Here is a 22,629-nt window from a genome sequence, read left to right as displayed (position 1 = left end):
GATGGAATCTCCAGGGTGCAAGGTGTGATGCTTAAGGTCTTGGTCTCGCTGGAGCACACCGTGAAAAGATTGCTCTACCAGAACGTGCTTAATTTTGTTAACGTCTATTAGACCTTTACAGTGTTGCAAAGTACCTGACAGGTAAAGTGGGTTCCTCGATCATCATGAAGTTCCAGAGGAGTTCCGCAGGTGGGATCTCCTTTCCAAAAGGATCTTAGCTACAGAAGAGGCATTAGCCTGTCTGCAAAGGAAGGCTTCAGTGCAGTGAGAAAACACAGACCATGATTAAACAAATTTATATCCATGAGACAGGGGAAGTTGGCTGAAATTCATTTGCCAAACCTCGACTGGTTCGTTAGACCATTTAAAATGTCTGGGAACAATACAAACAGGCTTCCCTGGATTATATTTTGGACCAGTGGAACAAGTGAGGTATGCATTTCTTGTGGCCTTGTTTCTATTTCCCCACCAATATTGATTCATGAATGCTATCACTTTGTCAATAGACAAGTGGTTAAATGCATGTACACTGTTTAGGAGGGGGAATTCTGGAGTCCGTGGTAGGACTGGGTTGGTATTTAGTTTGAACCAGAGCTTTCTCTTCTCTTATCAAACCAACAACTGTTGAATTTCCACTCTTTTTCCTCTTCTGAGGCCAACTGTTAGGCTTCTCTAGCCAGTTTTGCTAAGTTATCGTTTGGGGAAATATCCCTTTGGATCATGACAAAGGCTTGGCTGCTGTTGGTTCCTTTAAGGGCAGTATTCCTTGTGGAAGTTTCAGCAAGGTGATTTTCTTTTGCTTCCAGAGATTGAAGTTTAGAATGCCCCGGTATCTTGATAATAGCTAAAGAGCAGGTAAAAGTATAGCATCTAATAATTTCTGAATGTAGGGGCCATTTTTAAGTAGGCAAGCCCCATTTCTTTCACAACATTCCAAAATCATAAGCTTACTCTGAAAGTGTGTCTACTATTAGTATAAATGTTGGCAGTTTTGCCCGTGGCTAAAGTACAAGCCTGTGTTATAGCCTATAATTAGACCTGTTGGGCTGAAGAAGCCATAGGTAAAGGTGCTGCCTCAACAATATCAAAAGGAGTTGCAATAGCATACCCAGCACAGTGTTGGCCATTGTCGCCTTTTAAATAAGAACCAGCAGTGAACCATGAGAAGTTGATGTTACTCGGGGGAGTTTCCTGAGATCGTCATGAGGGGTCAGGAGGTGATCTGGCGGTGTTAAATTGTCACGAGGGGCTTTGTTGGTACTGGAGGGGAGAGGAGTAGCAGGTTATGTTTATTACAACGTGATAGAGTTACATGAGAAGCAGTTACCAAAAGGATTTCATAGGAGATGAGGCAGCTGGCTGAAGTATGTTGAATGTGGTGAGAATTCAGGAGGGCTTCTACTGCATGAGGTACAAAGATAGTTGAAGGGGATCCCACAGTTTCCTTGGTGGCCTTGACCTAAAGGGCAGTGGCAGTTTTGGTTCTAAGACAAGGGGATATCCCCTTGCTACAAGGTCCACTTGCTGGCTATAATACCCTATGGGTCCATGGTGGTCTCTCTGTCTTCATGTGAGTACCCCAGGGGCATTCCCTTTCTATTCATATACAAAAAGGAAAAAGGGAATCTGATAGTTGGGATGTCCAAGGGCAGGTGGGTTCGTTAAACTCTCCTTTACGCCTTAAAGCCCATGTCATCCTAGTCGTCTCATAAAATTGGGTTGGGGTTTTTCTTTAGTAAAACATACAGAGGTTTGGCCATAAGAGAGAAATTTGGAATCCAATTTTGGCAGTAGCCAACTAACCCAAGAAAACCTCACAGTTGGTGCTTAGTTTTGGGTTTTGGAAACAGGACACTATGAAGCCTATCTGGATCTAGGTGTCGCCCTTGTTCTGATATCAGATGCCCTAAATATCGAACCTGGGTTTGGGCAAACTACAATTTTTCATTAGTGACTTGTGTCCCTTAACGGCTAAAAGCTTTAGTGATTGGATGCTGTCTTCCTGTGAGGAGGCAAGGGAAGATGAGCAAAGAAGCAGATGGCCCACATATTGCAGCAAAGTAGAACCCCTAGGGAACTTTCTATCGTCCAGATCAGCTTTCAGGATTCGTGAGAAATGGGGACTCTTAGTAAAATCCTGAGGTATTACTGTACAGGTGAATTGTTTTCCTTCCCAAGTAAAGGCAAAAAGGTACCAGCTAGCTTCATCAACCAGAAGACACTAAGAACACAGTGCACAAATCAGTTACATAAAGGATTTACTTCCACTGAGAATGGGTGTTAGTAGCATATGAAGGTTAGGAACAACAGGATGTCAAGGGATAACAATGTTGTTTATTGCTTGGAAGTCCTGGACAAATTTCCATGCTTGGCCCTTGGCAGAGCCTGAGACAAAGAAGACGGGAAAGAGGAATGTCAAGTTTGGGAAGCCATTTTATCTTTCTTTAATCATTTGTTTGCCTCATTTAATCTTAAATTTTTATTTTGCAAAGAGGCAATTTTAGCCTTGTGATAATGTTTGGAAGCCTCAAAATACCATTCAAAATAGGTATTGCATTCAGTTTTGGAAATTATGGAGTTATGGTTGTCTGATTTGGTTTTTAAAAAAGTAAGTTTGGAGAGTTCAAAAGTTCCCTATAATTGCCATTGGTGTTCTAAATTACCTTTGGTTAAGTTGCTCTGTTTAGTTAGAGACGTGAATGAGTGAGGACTATGTTTTTTTTGTTGTTGTCATTGTTACTGTTTTTAAATATGGCGTATGATGGCAATCTTACGTTTTAGTTTCTTTTAATTTTTTTTTTAAACTTGATTATCTTTGAATTATTATTTTTTTGGCAGGGGAAGATTCACCCTGAGCTAACATCTGTTGCCAATATTCCTCTTTTTCCTCCCCAGAGTCCCAGTATATAGTTGTATACTCTAGTTGTAAGTCTTTCTGGTTCTTCTGTGTGAGCCGCCACCACAGCATGGCAACTGACAGACAGATGGTGTGGTTGTGCAACTGGGAAGTGAACCCAGGCTGCTGAAGTGGTGAGCGCTGAACTTTAACCACTAGGTCATCAGGGCTGGCTCAGAACTATGGTTTTTAAATATAAAATCAGCCAGGGTCCCTGTGCAACACAGGGGGCCTCAAAATGTGTTCAAACAGCCTAAACAGCCTGCAGGTTTAATACCAGCACAATTCTAAGAGAACAGCTTAATCCGGGGTGTGGGGGGTGGGGAGTGGCGGGGGTCAGCTTGAAGGCCAAAAGCACAGTTCCAGTGGAACATCCTAATCCAAAGGCTAAACAGCCCAGTTCCACTTGAACAGCCCAGTTCCAAAGGAATGGGGCCGAAGGCTGAACAGCACAGTTCCAATGAAATGATTCAGGATCAACAGAGAATTGCAATTCAGGATCCACAACCATAGTGAGCCCCTTGCAAGTTCAGAGCAACAAAGGGAGGAGGAACTCGTTCATAGAGGAGAAGAGGAAGTGGGGAGGGCTGTTGTAAACAAAGAGTCTATTGGAGGAATTGAGAGTTCACAGTGTACTGGCTTCCATGGGCCGAGTTGTGACAGTCTCTCACTGGCTGAGCTTTTGCTGGGCAAGAAGAGCTGGTCTTATTCACTTGGGCTTTGCCATCATTATAGGGCATGAGAGCTTCCTCTTCTGGCCTCCTGACTCCATTGTAAATGAAGTTTCTGTTTATTAATTTTCACATTACTTTCTTGTCCTCTCCATACCTCCTTTTCACAGAATGGCTAGCCGCTTTGCAGAAGGCTTGCTTCATAAGTGGTGGTATTTTTCAAAGGACGTAAGAAAATGAAATTGTTGCCACCCAGGACAAGCCTCCCCTTACCACCTTCCACTTTTGCATCATCATAATAATCGCTCATTTGTCTCAGTGTGCTGCTGTATAGCTTACTTCCTCCTTTTTGAGCTGTCAGCCTTCCATGTTCATGAAGTCTCTGTCCTGTGCAGCGAAGTCTATTACTCTCTCTTAACCTTGAGTAGAGAGTACCTGTGAATTTTGACCCAAAACCCCAAAAGATATATTCATTTATTATTTATTGAGCATTTTTTGGTAATGTTTAGAATTGTGTATGAGAATAGAGGGGACAGGAAAAAACAAGACTTTTTAGAGCTTCCAGTCTAGTTGAAAGGAAATGCATTGCTGAACTTACTGGATCATCTAAGAAACCAGGTCATTTAAAATTACTACTCCACTGTGTTCTTCCATAGGGCGTTCTGTGAGGAGGGCCTCTTCATTCAGCAAATGTCTGATAAAAATATGCAAAAAATATATGTCTTATCCTTTATTATTTGTCAGATACCGTTAAATATATTGATTGATTAATCCTCACAATAACTTTACTTATACCTGTTTTACAGATAGAAAACCAGAGGTTAAAATAACTCGCCCTAAATCAGACAGGTAGTGAGTATTGGAGCAGGGACTAAAACCTTATCTGTCTGACCCCATGTATTCATTCAATAATATATATGTTTTAAGATTGACATCTGAGCTAACATCTGTTACCAGTCTTTTCTTCTTCTTCTTCTTCTCGGCAAAGCCCCTCAGTACATAGTTGTACATTCTAGTGGTAGGTCATTCTGGCTCTGCTGTGTGGGACGCTGCCTCAGCACGGCTTGATGAGCAGTGCTAGGGCCGCGCCCAAGACCCGAACCAGCAAAACCTGGGCCACCGAAGCAGAGCACGCGAACTTAACTTTTCGGCCACGGGGCCAGGCAACCATTCAGTAATAGTAATTGAGCACTCACTGTGTGCCAGACCACATTCCAGGAGCTGGAGTAAAAGCAGGGACATTCCAGTAAGAGATTCGGGGTTTGGGGACCACAAGGTGGCAGTAGCGCACACAAGCTTTATTTGGGCTGTGCTTTGACAGGTTTGCATGTGCGGTGAGGGAGTCTCTCACAATGTGTGGCCATCCAGAGGCTTAGGCACAGGGGCCACCATCCAGAAGGGGAAGGGAAGAAGGGACCCCCCCCCAGGGGGCATCACAGAGGAAGTTTCAGTGTCTAGGTGATGTTGCTCAGCAGCACAAAGGGAAGTCTCTGGGTTAGAAGTGTCTGAAGGGCTTGGGTTCTTTATAGCCCCAGGACTTATCCTGCATGGTTAGCACGTGCTAGGTGCAGTTTCACAGAGTATGCAATGTACCCAGACCGTAAGTGGCTAAGAGTCTGCTTATTTGGGGCATGTTTAAGACAATTGGCTGTGTAAAAATTTGAGTTTGGCACTGGCAGGCTTTTGAGCCAACAGGTCTCAGACTGCTGTGAAGAAATAAACCTAGGAGCCAACATGCAGAAGCCATCTGTGGCTCATATATATAATGCAGTGACCTGATTCTTATTTACTAAGTTATACTGCTTGGTACAGACTCAAGGAGACCCGAGGCGGGACTTGTGCTGGACCTCAGAGCAGAAGACATGCCTGCAGGGCTCATGTAAAAGAGAAGAGCAAAGAATTAAGGCTTGGGGTGTCTGGAGAAGTCTGCCTCCCCAGCTAACTTTCCTGTCTATAGACATGTTCCTCTCTTCAGAAATGATCGCCGTCCGTCCATCTCTCATCATTTCCTTTGCTCAGTCCCCAGGACTTTGTTCTGTTTGTTGTTGTTTTATTAATGTGAGAATGAAAAAGCAAACAAATGTATTTGTCTCAGTTATAACTTTTTCTCATGGGATCTTTCAGGACTTTGCCCTTGGTGGTGGAAACATCTGTGGAGCCCCTTTAGGTGGAAGCCAGTTTGTTCACGGGGCTCATGGGCTGAGGCGTGTCTGTTATGGGTTTGCCTGTTGAGCCCTGTGACAGTGAGCTGTTAAGGTCAGTGGAGGCAACCCCAGGAGTGTGGCTTCCTGCCGGGTGGGGTGTGGTCTGGCCCACTGGAGCTTTGGAGTGTAGGATGCCAAGTTGGTAGTGACTGTTTCACTGCCTGCTCCTTTAGGTCATAAAGGAGTTGTGAGGGGCAGCAGTCAGGGCTTTGCTGCAGACACTGCCGTGGCGCTGTGCTCTGCTACTCCCTCACCCTGGTGTTTGGATGTGATTCAGAGCAGTTGCTCTCACCGGTGAACCTGCTAAATAGAGATGTGTGACTCTCACAGTGCAAGAATCTCTGCTTTACAAAGGACTCCCCTTAATTTTTTAATCCCATGCATGTGTCCTTTAGCATCTACTGAGACAAATGATCAGAACCCACCATGACGTGTGGTCAAAGTTGGGGTATCAAACACCTTGCAGAGTCCCAGTTCTGGAGTGATCCTGCCTCTATCATTTACCACCTTTGTCCCCACGGGCAAGCTGTTTAACCTCTCTGTGCCTGTTTCATCATCTGTACAAGGAAAACAAGGATAGCTACCCTCGTAGATGTGAGGATCAAATGAGCAGCACATATAGAGCAGTATATACCTGGCACATACCCAGCATTCAATAAATGATTGCCATTACTATTGCTCCCACTATCAATGGCAAAAGATAAGTTGATTCTGTTTCTTTTTTAAAAACACAATCAAGTGTAAAGCATTTTTTTAATTAATCACAGACTTTAAATTATTGATGGAATTATGTTACCACATCAGTATCTTTGCAGGATTAAAAGAACATGAAGAATGAGAGACTGGGAGTATCCTTCAAGATCTGTTAGTCCAACCTTCATTTTACAGATGAAGAAATAGGCCCAATGAGAGGAATTGCCTTTCCCAAGGTCATAGAGCTAGTTAGTGGCAGAGATGGGACTAGACATCAGTGTTCCTGACTCCTATTGCTGCGAAGGGTGACTCGGCAGTAGTTCTTTTTACACTTGGCCTGGAAACCTCTATAACATTTAGGTCCCTAAGCAAACCATTGTAACGATCCATGTGGCAGCCTCACCTTGTGTAGTGAGTCTTGTGAGGGGGCTCAGCGGAAATGGCTGGTGGGGGACTAGAATGCCCACCAGAGGCAAGTTAGTGTAGTGGAAAAACCTTGGGACTGGCAGCCAGGGTACCTAGGGCTACGCTGGATACTATTCTAGAGATCCTGGACAAATTATTTAATCTCTGCTTCTTCAGTAGTGAAGTGGAGGTAACAGCATCTGCCTTGCCTGTACTTCATAGAGTAATTATAAAATGCAAAAGGTGAGGTGCTTTAAAGTATAAGGAGTGATTACATAAAGGCCAACGTTGTCATTGTTTGCCAGAATAGAAGGTCTTTGTAGCTGTTGGTTTCAGTATGCTCTCGTTTTGGAGTCAGTCTTCTTTGGAAGAATCCAGTTTCCTGTCTCAGGTCATTGACTGTGGTAACTAAGGAAGATAATAGTTAAGCTCAATTATACGGTACTACTACAGTAGTCGAGCTCAGTGGAAATGAAACCATACACAGTAAGTGACATCATATGGGTAAATTATATTTTCCTTTCCCTATAAATTTGTTTTATGTTTTTCATAGTTTCCTATTCATGTAGACACTAGCAGCAAACTAGGGAATGTTTGTGGCAGCAATTATAAGAACAACCTTCAGCACCATCCCGGACTCTTTTCCATTCCTTTTCTAGAAAATTGTTGAGATTCTGTAGTATGTGTTGTAGAACAAATGTTTTTCTGTATGTTTGAAACTTTTCATAATAAAAAGTAAAATAATAAAATTAACTAGAATTCTCAAGGGGGGAACAATTCTAATTAGAATAAAAATGCCACTATCTGGAGAAGCCTAACATTAACACTTGTCTTGGTGTTGTCCAGGTAAAGATTAGATGTGTTGAACTCTGGTGGTGGAGAAGAAAAGGTCCAGAAACAAATGGAATACCTTGGTTGTGTAAACAGCTGCCTATTTGTACCCAGAGCCTTGAGAAAATATTACTAAGGTCTTATTTGACTGCTAGCTTGGCAGTCAACTAGGACATTTATTTGGGGTAGAATGACAAACCAGGTTATCTGGAGGTGAAGACCAACATTAATTGAGCACCTGGTACATGCCGTATGCTTTGTTTAGAAGACAGGGAGAGAGAGAAAGAGAAAAGATATATATATAAAAGAGATGTATATGTAGATATATAGAGAGATATATAGTTTCAGAAGGTGTCCTACACAAAATAGATCTATATTGTCTTCTGCATTTATAACTAAATCACACTCTAGTAATTTAAAAAGTCAGTGAAAATTTATAGTGCATTTTATGTTTTCATACATCTTTTTGAGGATAAACCTTGAAACACTTTTATAAAAAAAGATATGTATCTCTGAAGGATTTGTATCCACTCTCCTTTTCTTGTATTAGAGCCTAAGAATTGACATCTCCTTTGCCATTTCAGGACTTTTTTTTAAGGATTCTGGGTTAACATATATATGTCTGTGATTGTTGAACTGGTTTGCCACTCTGGGTGGTGGAAAGGTCTGGATATGTAGTGACTGTGCAAAATTTGTATTTTTTCTGGAAAATTTTATTGAGGAACAAAAAAGATTTGAATAGAGAGAGAAACCTTGTTTCTCAGTGCAACACTCAATATTATAAAGATCTTGGTTCTTCCCGAAGAAACCTATAAATTTGAGGTGATACTAATCAAAACAATAGTTTTCCATAATGAACTTGACAAGCTGATACTGTGATTCATTTGGAAGAGAAAATGTGTAAGAATAGTCAGGAAATTTGAAAAAGGACAGTGGAGACATGATAGAGACTCATAAAGCAAGAGCAATTGAAGAGGATAATATTGGCCTATGTTAAATATGCATGCCATTTCAAATCAGGGAAGAATGACTATTAGAGTGATAATGCTGGGATTCTTAATTTTCCATTCAGGAAAAAATATCCCTACCTTTCACTGTACCAAAAAAAAGAAAACCTGGATGGATGAAAGAGCTAAATATAAATTACAAAAGTAAGATACCAGAATTTTTTTCACAATCCCTAGGATAGGAAGTAAGATATAAAATGATTAATAACTTTGACTACATAAAATATGAAAATGTCATAGGACCATAAAAACCCGCCAAGTTAAAACAAAGTTGGCACACAATAGATTGGGTGGAAATACTTCTACCTGTACGGAAGTCAAAGGAGCAGACTCCTTGAAGGCAGTGACCCTGAGTGCACCCTGTGGACCCGCAGGAGAGCTGCGCGCTCGCTGTGATGGGGAAGGACTCGCTCCCTGCCTGACTGGACGCATCTGGCAGCCAGCTCAGGAGGAGAGCCTTCTCACACGCAGTAACTGCCCTGTCTCCTCCACTTCTTAGGATGTTTACAAGCCCCGTTGGAAATACAAACACCAGCAGGGAGCAGAGGAGCTGCTTGATGAAGAATCTCGAATCCATGCTACACTTTTGGAATATGGCAGGTAATGAATGGGACCCTGTCTAAAGTGTCTGTTTTATAGAACCATTGGAAAGAAAAGCTAATTTGAATTGCTTCATTGCGATTAACTTGGTTGACTTTTACCTGATTGAGTTTGCTGTTTTTGGCCCTAGATTTCCAGTGTCAGGGGCTTTTCTCTCTCAAGTTGTTAGCCAAGTTTCCTGATGGTGCTAGAGACCTGACCTTTGAAATTCCTCTCTGGAATTGCGGGTGTAACAGGGAGCCCTGGCTCTGCCTTCCTTGGGGGGGTTGGGGTGTTTGGGGCATTTGCAGCAGCTGGGGGGAGTGTCTGCACTTCGTGCCCCCACCATTTATTGAAATCTTTAGATAAACTAAAGAATTGAAAGCAGTTATAGCAGTTTTACTTCTTTAAGTGTTAGAATAAGAGTTTTGGTTTCCTGTGAAGAATTGTCCTAACCAGAAAAAAGAATTTAGAAGTGGTTTGTTACTTCTTAAAAAAGTCTCTAATTTTTAAAAAAGCAACTCTTAGATGCTCAGTTTTTCTGTAAAACACACACACGGAAGTGCTTCTCCTCACTGAATTTTTGGTTGACCCTGGGTTTTGACCTTCGTTCATGTCCTGCGTTTTCTACTTAGGGTGACTGACTCCTTGATGTGAGTGTGCCTCCTTGTGTTTCTTCCTTTATGCTGGAAGTGGTTGCTGTGCGCTGCCTCCTAACCCAACCCTCCTTGCGTGGCTGGAACTAACAGCACTACCACCTAGTGTCTCCCTAAGTGAGCACTCGATGGCTTCCCCCTCTGGGGAAATAGAACCAGCAGAAATTAGGCTTAATTGGCTTAATTATTCCATCTTTCAAATGGAATTGCAATCACCACTTTGTTTTTGTTTTTGAGGGAGTAGTGTGGGGTCAAATCCTTCCTTCCCAAGGATGAAAACTAGTCTGTTTTCTAACTAGTTGTTAGTTCTGTCCCTAAGCCACCTGGTGTGTTGGCTGCCCCCACAGCTGACAAGTTGCTACTGTGAATTGAACTCCTCTTCTGAGTCAGGCAGTACCAGAGCAGCTACGTAATTTATGGGACCCAATATAAATGAAAATGCAGGGCCCCTTGTTAAGAATTATTAATAATGATTAATTGTCAAGAAATTCAAGACAGCAACAACAACCAAGTATGGGGCCCTTCTGCCTGTGGGGGCCCTGTGCAGCTGGACGGTTGCACGCCATGGGCACCGTGATGGGGTCTTTCTAGCCAAGCCCAAGCTGCAAGTGAGTAGATGAGGCTGCACTGCTCTGGGTGACCCAGAGCTGGAGAGACAACCTCTGTGAATGTCACATGTTCCAGAGCCAGAGGACTTAGGGGAATGTTGTGCTGTTTGTTAGTTTGTATTGTTCATACCTCCATTTTTTCCAATATCATGGATCCTCCAATGTTCCTGGGAGTGAAAAGGAGTCAGAGAGTTGGTAAGTGACCCACCTCACGGAGACCATGCTGACACTATTTCGATACTTTGTTTTGAAATCCTCAGTTTCAAATTGGATCATTTGCGTGCATGGTAGATGGTAGCTGTTATCACCTTGTGAGGGCTGGGTAAATTCGAGACATCCTCTGCATCCTCAGGAGTGCTTGGTGCAGTTTGAGGCCAGAGTCAGGCTGGGCTTTCTTTACGGAAGGGAGCAGGACACAGCTTCTGTTTGTGACTCCTCTCACATTTGGAGGGTTAGAAAGGGGCACAGTGTTGCAGTACCAATCTTAGTTCCTGTTAGTGGGTCATGCTGAGTTCTCCTGATTTCTCAGACGAGGGTAGGTGTGTGATGAGGATTTTTTGTTTTTGTTTTTTTGGGAGAGGGATTATTTTGCTTTCTGTGGAGCTTTCTGGCAAGGAGAGAGTGGGTTTGTGAGAGGTGGGCAAGTGGATACTTAGGACATTTGATAGTTTTTTTAGCTCATTCTCCTTTGTGAGAATGATAAAGACAGCATTCAGAAGGGTTAAAAAATAATTTGCCCAAGGTCAACTACTAACAGTTAAGAACTATTAAGAGCCTCAGACTGTGACTTGAACTCAGGTTTGTTGGGCTCTAAAAGCGTGTCATTATCATTATCTAGAAATATTGTTTGAGCCTCCAGTGAGAGTCTGGCTCTTGGTTTTAGAAAGACAGGTGTAGTCTTAGTTATTTGGTCTGAGACCGAATAAGAAAGGAGTGGTTGTTAAAACTGACAGAGTATATTGGATAAAGTTAAAGTGCCAACAAGTGTGTTTTGTTTTCCTTCTTTGGCAAGTCCCCTCCCCTCCTTTCTGGCTCTCCGACTCTTTCCTCAGGGTTCTGTTCAGAACTCTCCACTGCATGGAGACCTTTCCCCTTAAATGAGGATTACATAACAATATATATGTGAATAACTTTGAACAGTTTGTCTTATGTAGAAAGTGGTAAATGTCAACTCTTAGGTGCTATCTGTCATCACCATTATCACCATCATTATTAGCAGCAGCAGTTTTCTGTTCTCAAATGCCCTTAAATGGGACCTTTAGATTCAAATGAGGATGCTATCCTGAGCCTCTCCTTTCAGTTCTTCTTGTCCCTAAATACTCAGTACCCCTAGCACTAACGCTGCCTGCAGCCCCGTTATTCTTGCTCTTAGTCCCTCTGCCTTCCCTTCCCCAGTCAAGCAAGGCTGGCCCCCTGCTGGCTCTGGGACTCACTCTGCTGTATCCTGCCTCTCCCTTTATGTTGTGGCATCCCTTACTTGCTCATCCCCCCCTAGGAATCCAGATCCCCCATCTGTTGTCAGGACTTCTGTTTTCCTCTTCATCTCACCTCTTGATCAGAGGGAAAGTATTTTGACTCCGAGAGGAAGAAGGTCTGAAACTAGAGTTTCCTCTTTGGGCTGAAGATCACTCGTCAGCCGAGGCCCACAGTGCATCTGGCTTTGAGGTCAGCATTCCACCTTACTCCTTCTTTTAGACTTTCAGTGGCTTAAATAAGGCTGAGCTTTAAGCCTGGTCAGCCCTGCTGAAGGCCTTAAGGACCGTGTGTCCATTGAAAACACGTTTGAGTATGTTTATTCAAATGTTATGCTGTTGGAAAAACAAAACTCATAGTTTTGATTTTTGACTTAAAATTGAAACTCTGTAATATTTCAGTTTTATTATGAGTCCAGTCAACTTTTAGGAGCCAATTTAAACACCTAACCATGCTCTGCAAACTGCCACTTTAGGGAAATGCATTTTATGTGCAGTGTGTTTGACTTGCAAGTGGAATTTTGAAGCACAGCCACTAGAGGCTGGAGTTAGCCTTCTCTATGCCATTTGACGCTTAATTTTGAGTTGCCTTGAATTCATTCTGTACTTAGTAAATGAAATATGATGTGCCTCTCCCGGGCTGTTTGTGTCCTCTCTGATGTTGAGGCCCATGACATGCTCATAGAAGGTAGTTAATAAATTCTTGTTGGATGAATGAAGAATAAGGCCCACAGTCCTTAATATTTAGGGTTTTTTAATGTCCCTATTTTGTTCTGGGTTGCAGATCGTTTGATATTTGTCTTAATTTGTCCTGGGGCAATTGTTCTTGATGTTTAGTTTGTTTTTTAGAACTGTGAGTTAACACATGGTAGCCACTAGCCACACGCAATGGAATATTATTCATCCTTGAAAAAAGAAGGCAATCGTGCCATTCTAACAGCTTGGGTCAGTCTAGAAGACATTTGCTAAGTGAAGGAAGGCAGACATAGAAGGAGAAATACTACATAATACCACTTACTGGAGGCATCTAAGACAGTCAGACTTACAGAAGAGAGTAGAGTGGTGGTTGCCAGGGGCTGGGGAAAGGGGAAATGGAGAGCTGTCAGTCAAAGGGTACAGTCCCAGTTACTCAAGGTGAGCATGTCCTGGAGAGCTACTGTGCCTCTGGGTAATAGTGCTGGGTGTTGTATTTAAAACTTTGCTCAGAGGGTAAATCTTATGTTAGATATTCTTATCACACACACACACAATAATAAATAAAAAGGATGGAGGAAACTTCTGGAGGTGATGGATACGTTCATGGCATAGATGGTGGTGATGGTTTCACAGATGAATACTCATCTCCAAAGTCATCAAATTGTGTGTGTTAAATATGCACAGCTTTTGCATGTCGATCATACCTCAAGAACATGGTTTAAAAGAAGTAAGAGTGGGTAAAGAGGAAACTGACTTAGTTTAGAAAGCTGCTGCAGGCCTCGTGGACAAGGTGACTGGGACGCTTTTACACTCCCTGCTGAGTGAGCAAAGCGGGCATAGGATGATATAAACCGTCATTTTGACCATATAACAAAATGGATAGAAGGCAAAGTCCGGAAGGAAACATGCAAAAATATTACAGTGATTACTTCCAGGCAGTGGGATTATAGAAGATTTTTACTTATTTTTCTTAAACTTTCCTGTATTTTTTCACATGAGACAAACAATAGAGGTGATTTCAGAATCTGAACTTCTGCCAGTCTCAGTGATTAGTTGCAGACGACAGAATCCATTCTTTCTGGTTCGAGCAGAGGGGAATCTGTTCATAGGTGCTAGGACTGAGATGCCAGGACCACCAGGGGACCAAGCTTGGATGCCCCATGGCCACAGACAACACTAACAGTCACCTGGACAATCAGTAAGCCTGCACTTGACTGTTGCCGTGGAAACCCCACTGCCTGTGATGCTCAGGCCCAGACACTGGAGCATGCTGCTGTGGGAGAACCGGACCCTCTGTTCCCTGCCAGCCAGGAGCCCCATCCTCCACCACCTTGGGGGGCTCCCTTCCACGTTTTTAACCTCGGGCAGGCATCTGTCCAGAGGAGCTGAGGCTACTGGCAGAACCCTGGCTGCAAGGGAGTCAGGCAGATGCAGGTTTCAGTTTTTTCCAGAGACTCCCATGCAGCCAAGCACAGAAGGAGGGGCTCAGCACACATGTTGAGTGAATCAGCCTGCAGGGTCCACCAGAGAAGTGAAACAAGAGTGAAAAACATGATCAGCTGTACCTTCACCCTCCGAAGGCCCGGTGAAGGCTCAGTTATCTATTGTGCTATAATAGGGGACAGCAGGAAGCTCCCTCTTTGTCCCAGGAGCACTGGCTCTCAGAGCCCCTAGCCTCCACAGCGCACACTGGCCTGACTTCCAGCTGTTACTAACATCCTTGATCCACAGACTAGCAAACCGAGGCTCCTACAGGTTGGGTGACTCATGCTGCTTGGGGCTGGGACCAGGAAGGACTGACTCAGGGCTCGTGCTTGTTCCCTGTCATATTCTGGCTCCTCAGACACGGGAGGTCAGAGTGATGGGGCTACTGGTTTGCCGCATTGCTGCACCTCAGCCATTTGTCAAGGAGCCTCTGTACTGTCTTGGAATGTGGGGACCCTACAGTGAACCTAACAAATCCCCTGTCCTCACGGGGGCTTCCTCCTAACAAGAAAGGCAGAGACAGTAAACAGACGTGAGACAGCTCCAGGGGCCCTGAGTGAAGGCTGCCAAGCGGGGGGATAGCGGAGAGGCTCTGAGGAGGGGTCTCTCTCCTGCTGGGTGACAAATGACCCTGACACTGAGCAGCTACTGCAGTAAGTGTTTATTTTCTGGTCTCTGTGGGTCAGGAGCCCAGGGGCAGCATGGCTGGGCAGCTCTGACTCAGGGCTCTCGTGGGGTCAGTGAGGATGTCAGCTGTGGCTGCCTCGTTCCAGGGCTGGAGATCTACCTGTAATCTCCCGTGTGTGGCTGGCGGCAGGAGGCGTCAAGTCCTCACCATGTGGGCCCCTCCACAGGGCCGCTCACAGGTAGGGGATCTGGCTTCCCCCAGGAGAGATGGAGATGGAGATGAAGCTTGAGGTATGCACATGCACACCCACACACTCACACATACGCACACACACCCTGCCCTGCCTGCTTTCCTCCCGCACAGCTGTGATGAAATGGAGAACAAAGCGAGGACAAACACCCTCTCCCGTTGTTCCCAGACCACCCTTCCTCCCCGTCCACAGCTTGCTTTCCCTCAGGCTTCCTGAGAATGGCCTTGGAGAGTCGTCCCGCTGACAGAGAGCTGTCTGCTCCTTGTCCGTGTCCCCTGGAGCAAGGAGACAGCACAAGTTTCTGCTGGCCATTCCAGTCTTCCATCACCTGCCAGCACAGCGGGCTTTGTGGTGGGCACCGATGCCCACTTGGAATTGCTGGACAGGGCGTTCAATGTCCTTCTAGAACAAGGGGTTTCCATTCAGGCAGCTGGAGCACACATCGCTGGGAACTCCCTGCTTTGGATCTTATTTGCTGTTGGCGAGTTCTCAGGGCGGGGGTGGGGGATTGGGCGCTGGCAGGGGAGGCTGGGGGCGTCCACCTGTGACAAGGGGCCTGGATGTGGGAGGAGCAAAGTGGGGGCTCTCTTCTCCTTTTTAAAATAGTAATCCATCACTTTGTTGGACAATTGCTCATTTTTTTTCTTTTTCAAAATTATGATATAGACACACAGAAGACACCCAGTGTATACGCATACATATGTGTGTGTGTGTGTGTGTACAGTTTAAAGATTCATGTCGTGGAGATGTCTGTATTCACCCCCTGTGTCAGTAGATGGGATATTGCTAGCAGCCCAGAAGCACTTGTATCCCCCCTGACAAAAGCCCCTCTCCCTGGGGTGACTGTCAGTGCCCTGGCTTTGTGACAGTCGTGTCCCTCCTCAGCCTCATTGTCTCACTCCCCAGGGGCACGTTCAGCTGAGGCGTTGCATTTTCCCCATTTTTCTCCTTTACGTAAAGTGCAATGTGCACCCTGTTTGCAGCCTGGCTGCCTGGGTGACTCACTCGGCTGCTGGGGGTGGCCAGGGTACCTGCATTCTGGTGGCTGTTTTGTGTTCCTTGTGTGGATGGGCCATATTCAGCCTTTGTCCCATTGAGACATGCAGGCCCATTCCAGCTTGAGGCTCCGAGAGCACACCACCCTAGGCCGTGTCCCACGCTTCACTGGCATTTATAGCTGGGAGCAGAACTTCTGGGTCCAAAGGTGCTCTGACCTTCCTGGGCAGTGCCACTGTCTTTTCTAAACCAGAGCACGTGTGTGCAGGTCCTGTGCGGAGTTCAGGGAGGTGCAGCGTCCTCCAGGAGGATCAGCTGCAGAACAGCCTGGGTGGAGAGGAGAGCAGCCGGCTGCTCAGAGAGGGATGGATGGTGGAGGCCCGGCCGAGGGTGTGGAGGCAGTCAGTGATGCCGCTGCATAGAGCGGCCGCTGCTGAGAGGGACAATGGCAGGCATTAAGTACATGGAGCTTTCCAGGCAGGAGCAGGGGTGGGCAGGGGCTTTGAGGCTGGGGGCATCTGTCAGCTTGGCTGCCACAATAGAGTGCCATAGACGGCCGCGTGAACAACAGAAGTTCATTTTCCTACAGTTCTGGAGGCTGCAGGCCCCAGATCAGCATCTGGCAGGGCGGGTTCCTGGGGGGCCCCTCCTCCTGGCTGGCGCCTTCTCCCCAGGGCCTCACGTGGTGGAGAGATCATGCTCTCGTCCCTTCTTCTTGTCAGGGCACTGGTCCTACCAAGCTAGGGCCCCACCCTCATGGCCTCATTTAGCCCCTAGCATCTCCTCACAAGCCGGTCTCCAGCTACAGCCACCCTGGGGGTTAGGGTTTCAACATAGGAATTTGGGGAGGACACAAACATTCACCCAGTAACGGGGGCTTCGGGGCCTTTGAGGAACTGGAGCCTGCATGGAGCAAGGGGGGAGGGGTGTTGTGGTTATCTGTCGTTGTGTAACAAACCACCCCCTATGTTAGTGCTTTAAAATGAGAATCATCATTTATTCACTCACGATTTCAGTTTGGGCTGGGCCCAGGGGGACAGCTCCTCTCCGCCCTCTGTGACATCAGCTGAGGCCTTGCTCACAATGCTGGCAAGTTGGTGATGGCTGACAAGCTGGGAGCTCAGCGGGGCTGATGGCCAGGGGCCTTGGTCCTCTGCCATGTGGCCACGTGGGCTTCCTCACAGCGTCATGGCTGGTTCCTAAGAGAGAGAAAGTGCCACTTGCCAGTCTTTTTCAAGGTTAGGCCTGAACCTGGCAGGAGTGTCATTCCTTCCATCGTAGAAATCACAGAGTCCAGGTACAGCTACTGGCCATTCCTACCACAGACCTTGCCTTTTTGGGAAGAGAATAAAAATTATACATATTTAAGGCGTACAACATGTTTTGGTACTCCGATACATAGTGAAATGGTTGCTACAGTAAAGCTAATTAACATGTACATCTCCTCACATAATTGTCTTTTTTTTTTCTTGGTGCAAACACCTGAAATCCATTCTCAGCAAATTTCCAGTGCATGAGACAGCAGTGTTATTACTGCTGCACGTTAGCTCTCTAGACTGACTCATCCTGCTAACTGCAGCGTGTGCCCTTTGACCCCTGCTCCCACTTCCCCCACGCCTGCCCCTGCTGACCACACAGGCCTCGTCTTCTCTCAGCCGTGTGCGGTGGGAAACATGCCACCTTTTATGTTGGCCTCACATCCTGGGCTAAAGATCTTCATGTCCTTGAAGTGCATATTGCCTAGCTCTTTCTCCAAGCCTGCACCACCCCAAATAGTTAAGACACGGTGGAGCACCCCAAAGCTGGGACAGTCAGGGCCAGCTGTCTCAATTGCTGGACATTGCTCTGTGGCCAGTGCACAGGACTCTCCATGGCCAGAGTTGCAGTGGAGTGTGTGCTTTTTTCTGGCGTGGGGTCCATGGCTTTGATCACATGCTCTGATGGGGCTCTCACCCAGAGAAGGGGTGCCGTGATCGTGACCACAGATCTGATCGGACCAGCTCTGCAGCGTGGCTGTGAGAGGAGGATGGTCTGTCCAGCCTCTCTGAGCCGACCTCACAGAAGCCACGGTGCGTCACGTGCCTGCTCCCCACCTGCCACTTAGCAGGAGTCCAGGAGTGCGGCTATCCAAATTCATTCACTTTTGTGTTTTTGTTCAGTTTTTTCTTGTGGAAAACCAGAGAGACACGAAAGTAGGAAAAACAGTATAATGACTACTCCCCCCATGTGCCCAGTTCCAGCAATTATCAGCTCCTAGCTAATCTCGTATCGTCTATCCCCCCTCCTTCTTCCCCCTTTCAGATTATTGTTCTCAATGTTTTTATAGACTAGAACACACACTGCACAGTGCTTCTGTCCTCAGTGTGTGCATGGTGGGTTTGCACACTGTGAGCTCACCTGGTTAGAATCCTAGTACCCACTTCTGATGTGTGGATAGGGGGACAAAGTGTTCCCACACCACCAGCAATTCCCTGACATCTGACAATTCCCTGACAGTTCAACTCAATTGGGACCCTCTCCACTGGAGTCAGCATACTTACTTGGACCAGAGACCTTTATTTCTGCATAAGGTGTCAAGTTACGGTCCCCTGTGGTTTCCTTTCAGCCTGAAGGACGCCCCTTGCTGGAGGCAGGTCTGGCGTACAACACTCTCTCAGCTGTGCTTTCTATGGGAATGTCTTAATTCCTCCCTCATGTTTTAAGGACAGTTCTGCCAGATATAGGATTCTTGGTTGGATTCTTTTTTCCTTCTGCACTTTGAGTACATCAGCCCATGCCCTCTGGCCTGCAAGGTTTCTGGTGAGAAATCAGCTCCTGATCTAACTGGGGAAAATAGGAGGAAAGCTCTCTTCCTCTCAGCTCTGTGAACGTTAATGATGTCTCTTCGCATGTGTTATGCAACAGAACATTTTCCTATAGTAGTATACTATCAGTTAAGTTGTAGGATCATTTTCAGATTAATCAGAATTTAAGGAAAAGGAATTGAATATTTGACATCTAGTCGTTATGAGGTCTTTAAAAGCCAAATATGATTACATATTTTTAAATTAGAAGTGAAAAGGCCATTGAAGCATCCTACAGATTTTAATTGCTAATAAAGGAAACACCACTCTCTAATATCCCACACAAGTAAAAAACTCTTTGGGGTCCTTTTTCTTAAGAGTAAAGGGGTCTTGAGACCAAAAAGTGAGCCAACCACTGGAGTCTATCCCCAGCCATGCCTGGTGCCTTTCTTGCTCTGACCTCATAAGGAGCCACTATGATGGAATTGATGAAAACCTATATCAGCCTCTGGGTGGGGTTAGGTTTTCGGTCTTTTGCCCAGGCAGCTGTTTTGGTGACCTGTTGGTAGACCACACCCAGCTTGTTTTCTCCGATTTTTTCCCCCATTTTGTTTATTTTTTCATCTACTGTTTTTTCTTCTTTCATTTTTATTTTCTTTTTGATTTTTCTTTGTTCTCCTTTCTCATTTTTTTATTCTTTTTGTCTTTTTCTCATTTTTCTTTTCCTTTCTCTCAGTTTTTCCTTTTTCTCTATTTTTCTTTGTTTCTTTTTTCATTTTTGTTTATTATTTTCTTTTTTATTTTTCTTGGTTCTCCTTTCTCACTTTTTTCTATTCTCATTTTTATTTTTCTGATTTTTTATTGTTTTATTTTTCTCTGTTCTTTTCTTTTTTTAATTTTTATTTTCTTGTTATTTTTCTCATTTTTTATTCTTTTTGTCTTTCTAATTTTTCTTTTTACTTTTCCCTTTTTTCTTTTTCTCCATTTTTCTTCGTTCTTTGCTCATTTTAATTTTTTCTTTGTTTTTGTTGTTTCTCCCATTTTATTTAAATTTTTTAGTTAGTACTTTTAGTATTAGTGCAGTTAGTATAGTTCGTATTGTTAGTGTAGATAGCATAGTTAACGTGTTTATTATACTTTGTATTATTTGTTACTATAGTTAGTATAGGTGCCCTTCTTAGAATCATTAGTGTTAGTTACTTTTGTTTATTAGCCTAATTAGTAAGTAGGGAGTAGTGTTAGTTAGCGTTAGTTTCAGGTCACCATGTCTCTGGGCCTGGCGGCCGCCTCTGGCAACAGTAAGACCCATGTAGCCAGTTACAAGCTGCTAAAGACCATCGGGCAGAGCAGCTACTGCAAGGTGAAGCTGGCCCAGCACCTGCCCACCGGGACCGAGGTGGCGGTTAAGATGGTGGAGAGGAGTGGGAAGAGCGCCTCCAGAACAAAGGCGCTGCACTGCGAGGTCCAGAGCCTGAAGACCGTGCGCCACCCGAACGTGCTCAAGCTGCTGGAGGTCGTGGCCACAGAGGAGACGTCCTTCATCGTCAGCGAGCTCGTGAGCGGAGGAGACCTGCTGGACCACATCCGGAAGAGCGGCCCCATGGCGGAGGACGAGGCCCGAGGGAAGTTTCGGCAGCTCGCCTCGGCCCTGGAGTACTGCCACCGGAAGGGCGTGGTGCACCGGGACCTGCGGCTGGAGCACGTCCTTGTGGACAGCGAGGGCAACGTGAAGCTGTCGGGCTTCGGCAGCAGCGCCGTGTTCCTGGGCCAGGAGCTGAGCACCCAGTGCGGGAGCCCCTGGTATGCGGCCCCGGAGACCTTGCAGGGCCGAGCCTACGCCGGGCCCCCGGCGGACGTGTGGAGCCTGGGCGTGGTGCTGTTCTTCCTGCTCACCGGGGCCCCGCCGTTCTGGGGGTGTGACCCGGCGACGGTGCGCAGGCGGGTGCTGAGTGGGAGGTTCCCGCTGCCGATGTTCCTGTCCTGGGAGTGCAGGAACCTCCTTGGCAAAATGCTCACCCTCAACCCACAAAAAAGAATAAGTATCCAGAAAATCCTGAAGGCCCGCTGGGTGAATATGGGGCAAGAGAAACTGCGGCCCTACAAGGAGCTGCCCTTTGACACCAGGGATCCCTGGGTAATGAGTGTAATGCTGAGCATGGGGTTTCAGCAGGACAGGATAGAAGACTCTTTAAAAAACAAGCGATATGACTCCCTCATGGCCACGTACTTAATGCTTAGTGACAAGAAACCACGGGTGGTGGGCCACAGCATCCTCGTAAGACCTTATGTGCCTCCCATGGACCCCAGCAGCCGCAGCTTCTCCCTCACCTACTCGGTGCAGCTGAAGGCGTCTGCGTGCGCAGGGAGACGCCATCGCATCAAACCTGGCTTTCCCGCCTGGCTCTGCAGGGCTGCAAACCAGCATCAGCTGCCTAAGGGGAACGCGGAGTCAGAGCTGAAGGCCACAGAACCTGCCAGGATCCTACCAGGCCTGGAGTCCAGGACCGCCACCCCCAGCCCAACCCCCCTGCATGGGCCTGGGGCCTTCCCCTCCACCCACAGCACCAGCAACATTCCAGGGGGCCCAGAGGTCACCTGCCGTGGCAACCTCCTCCATGCTGGGCAGCGTGAGGGGGCAAGGCCAATCTCTCCTTCTGGCCCCACCCAGGGCCGGTGGCGGGCTGCTGGGAGCTTCTTAAATTTCCTCAGAGACTGGTGTTGTTGCCTGGACCCCAAAAAGATACTTTGAAGTAAAAAGTACCCTTGTAAAAGATATTTGTTCTTCATTTGTTTAAGCTTAGTGTCTGCAAAATATCTTGTAGGGCCGGTTTAAAATAGAATGTATTAATGGAAATCTGGAGGTTCGGGAAGGCCAACAGATGAGGAGATGATGCCATTGCCAAGATAGTTTGTTGCTCATAGTTCCCAGAGGGGCCACACCACAGCACACAGGGCCCCACGGGGAAGCCCCAGGGTGGTCAGGAGGCAGAGGGAGCGGGGGACACTGTGGGCAGGAGGAGCCTTTCCTGTGATTTCTGGAGGAAGGAACAGCGAGGCAGGGTGAGCAGGCTCAGGACTGGCTGGTCTAAATAACTTCACAGGCTTTGGGGCACGAGGCTGTCCCAGTTGTCTGATACCCACCCTGGGGGACAAGGCCCGGGGGTAGCAGCCTCGACTACACATGTCCAATAGAGGAGGTAGTTGGGGTGTGGATGGACACTGGATTGGTTGGTTTGTTTTTGAAAAATGGGCCCAAGAAGGAGGGTTCTCCCTGGGGAAGGCGGAACGGCATGACGAGGGAGGCAGGAGGCCGAATTGATCGGATTCAGAACAAGGCGTGTCCACATGTGCACGCAGGACACATGTTAAAGCATCAGGTTACAGAAGCTAGAAACATGGTCCAGACAAGGCTCAGCTCAGATGTCACCTGAGGAGCCTTCCCTGCCTGCTCCGTCTACAGTGACAGCGTCCTCACCCCAGTCTCCCTGCCGTCACCCACCCCATTCCCCTCACAGCGTTCAGGGCCCGGCCCCTTGCTCAGCACCCCACCGTGACTCTCCCCACCCAGAGGAAGGTCCACACAGGACCTCCCATGCCCTGCACCATCTGGGCCTCCCCCTCTCTCGTCTCCTCCCACCACTGCCCCCACCCCCCTCTCCTGGTCCCCCGGCCCTGCTTTTCCTCTGTGGCACTTCTGCCATCTAACCTGCTGTGCTCTGCTCAATGTTTGTCCCCCTCTGTGATGGCTCCACGGGCGCAGCAGAGTTTG

The 22,629-nt window shown here is 46.5% G+C and overlaps 1 protein-coding gene across 1 annotated transcript in view; it reads left to right on the top strand.

Moving 5' to 3' along the window:
* LOC123285369 (coiled-coil domain-containing protein 93-like) overlaps nucleotides 1-22,629 on the top strand; it is a 116,365-nt gene that overhangs the window by 56,987 nt on the left and 36,749 nt on the right. The window contains exons 4-5 of the mRNA XM_044769266.2: nucleotides 9,207-9,307; nucleotides 9,922-9,939. Coding sequence (XP_044625201.2) covers nucleotides 9,207-9,307; nucleotides 9,922-9,939 — 119 coding nt within the window. The remainder of the gene's footprint in view (nucleotides 1-9,206; nucleotides 9,308-9,921; nucleotides 9,940-22,629) is intronic.

This window comes from Equus asinus, chromosome 4, assembly GCF_041296235.1.
Source record: "Equus asinus isolate D_3611 breed Donkey chromosome 4, EquAss-T2T_v2, whole genome shotgun sequence".
Classification (NCBI taxonomy): domain Eukaryota; kingdom Metazoa; phylum Chordata; class Mammalia; order Perissodactyla; family Equidae; genus Equus; species Equus asinus.
This window is presented reverse-complemented; position numbering and strand designations above follow the sequence as displayed.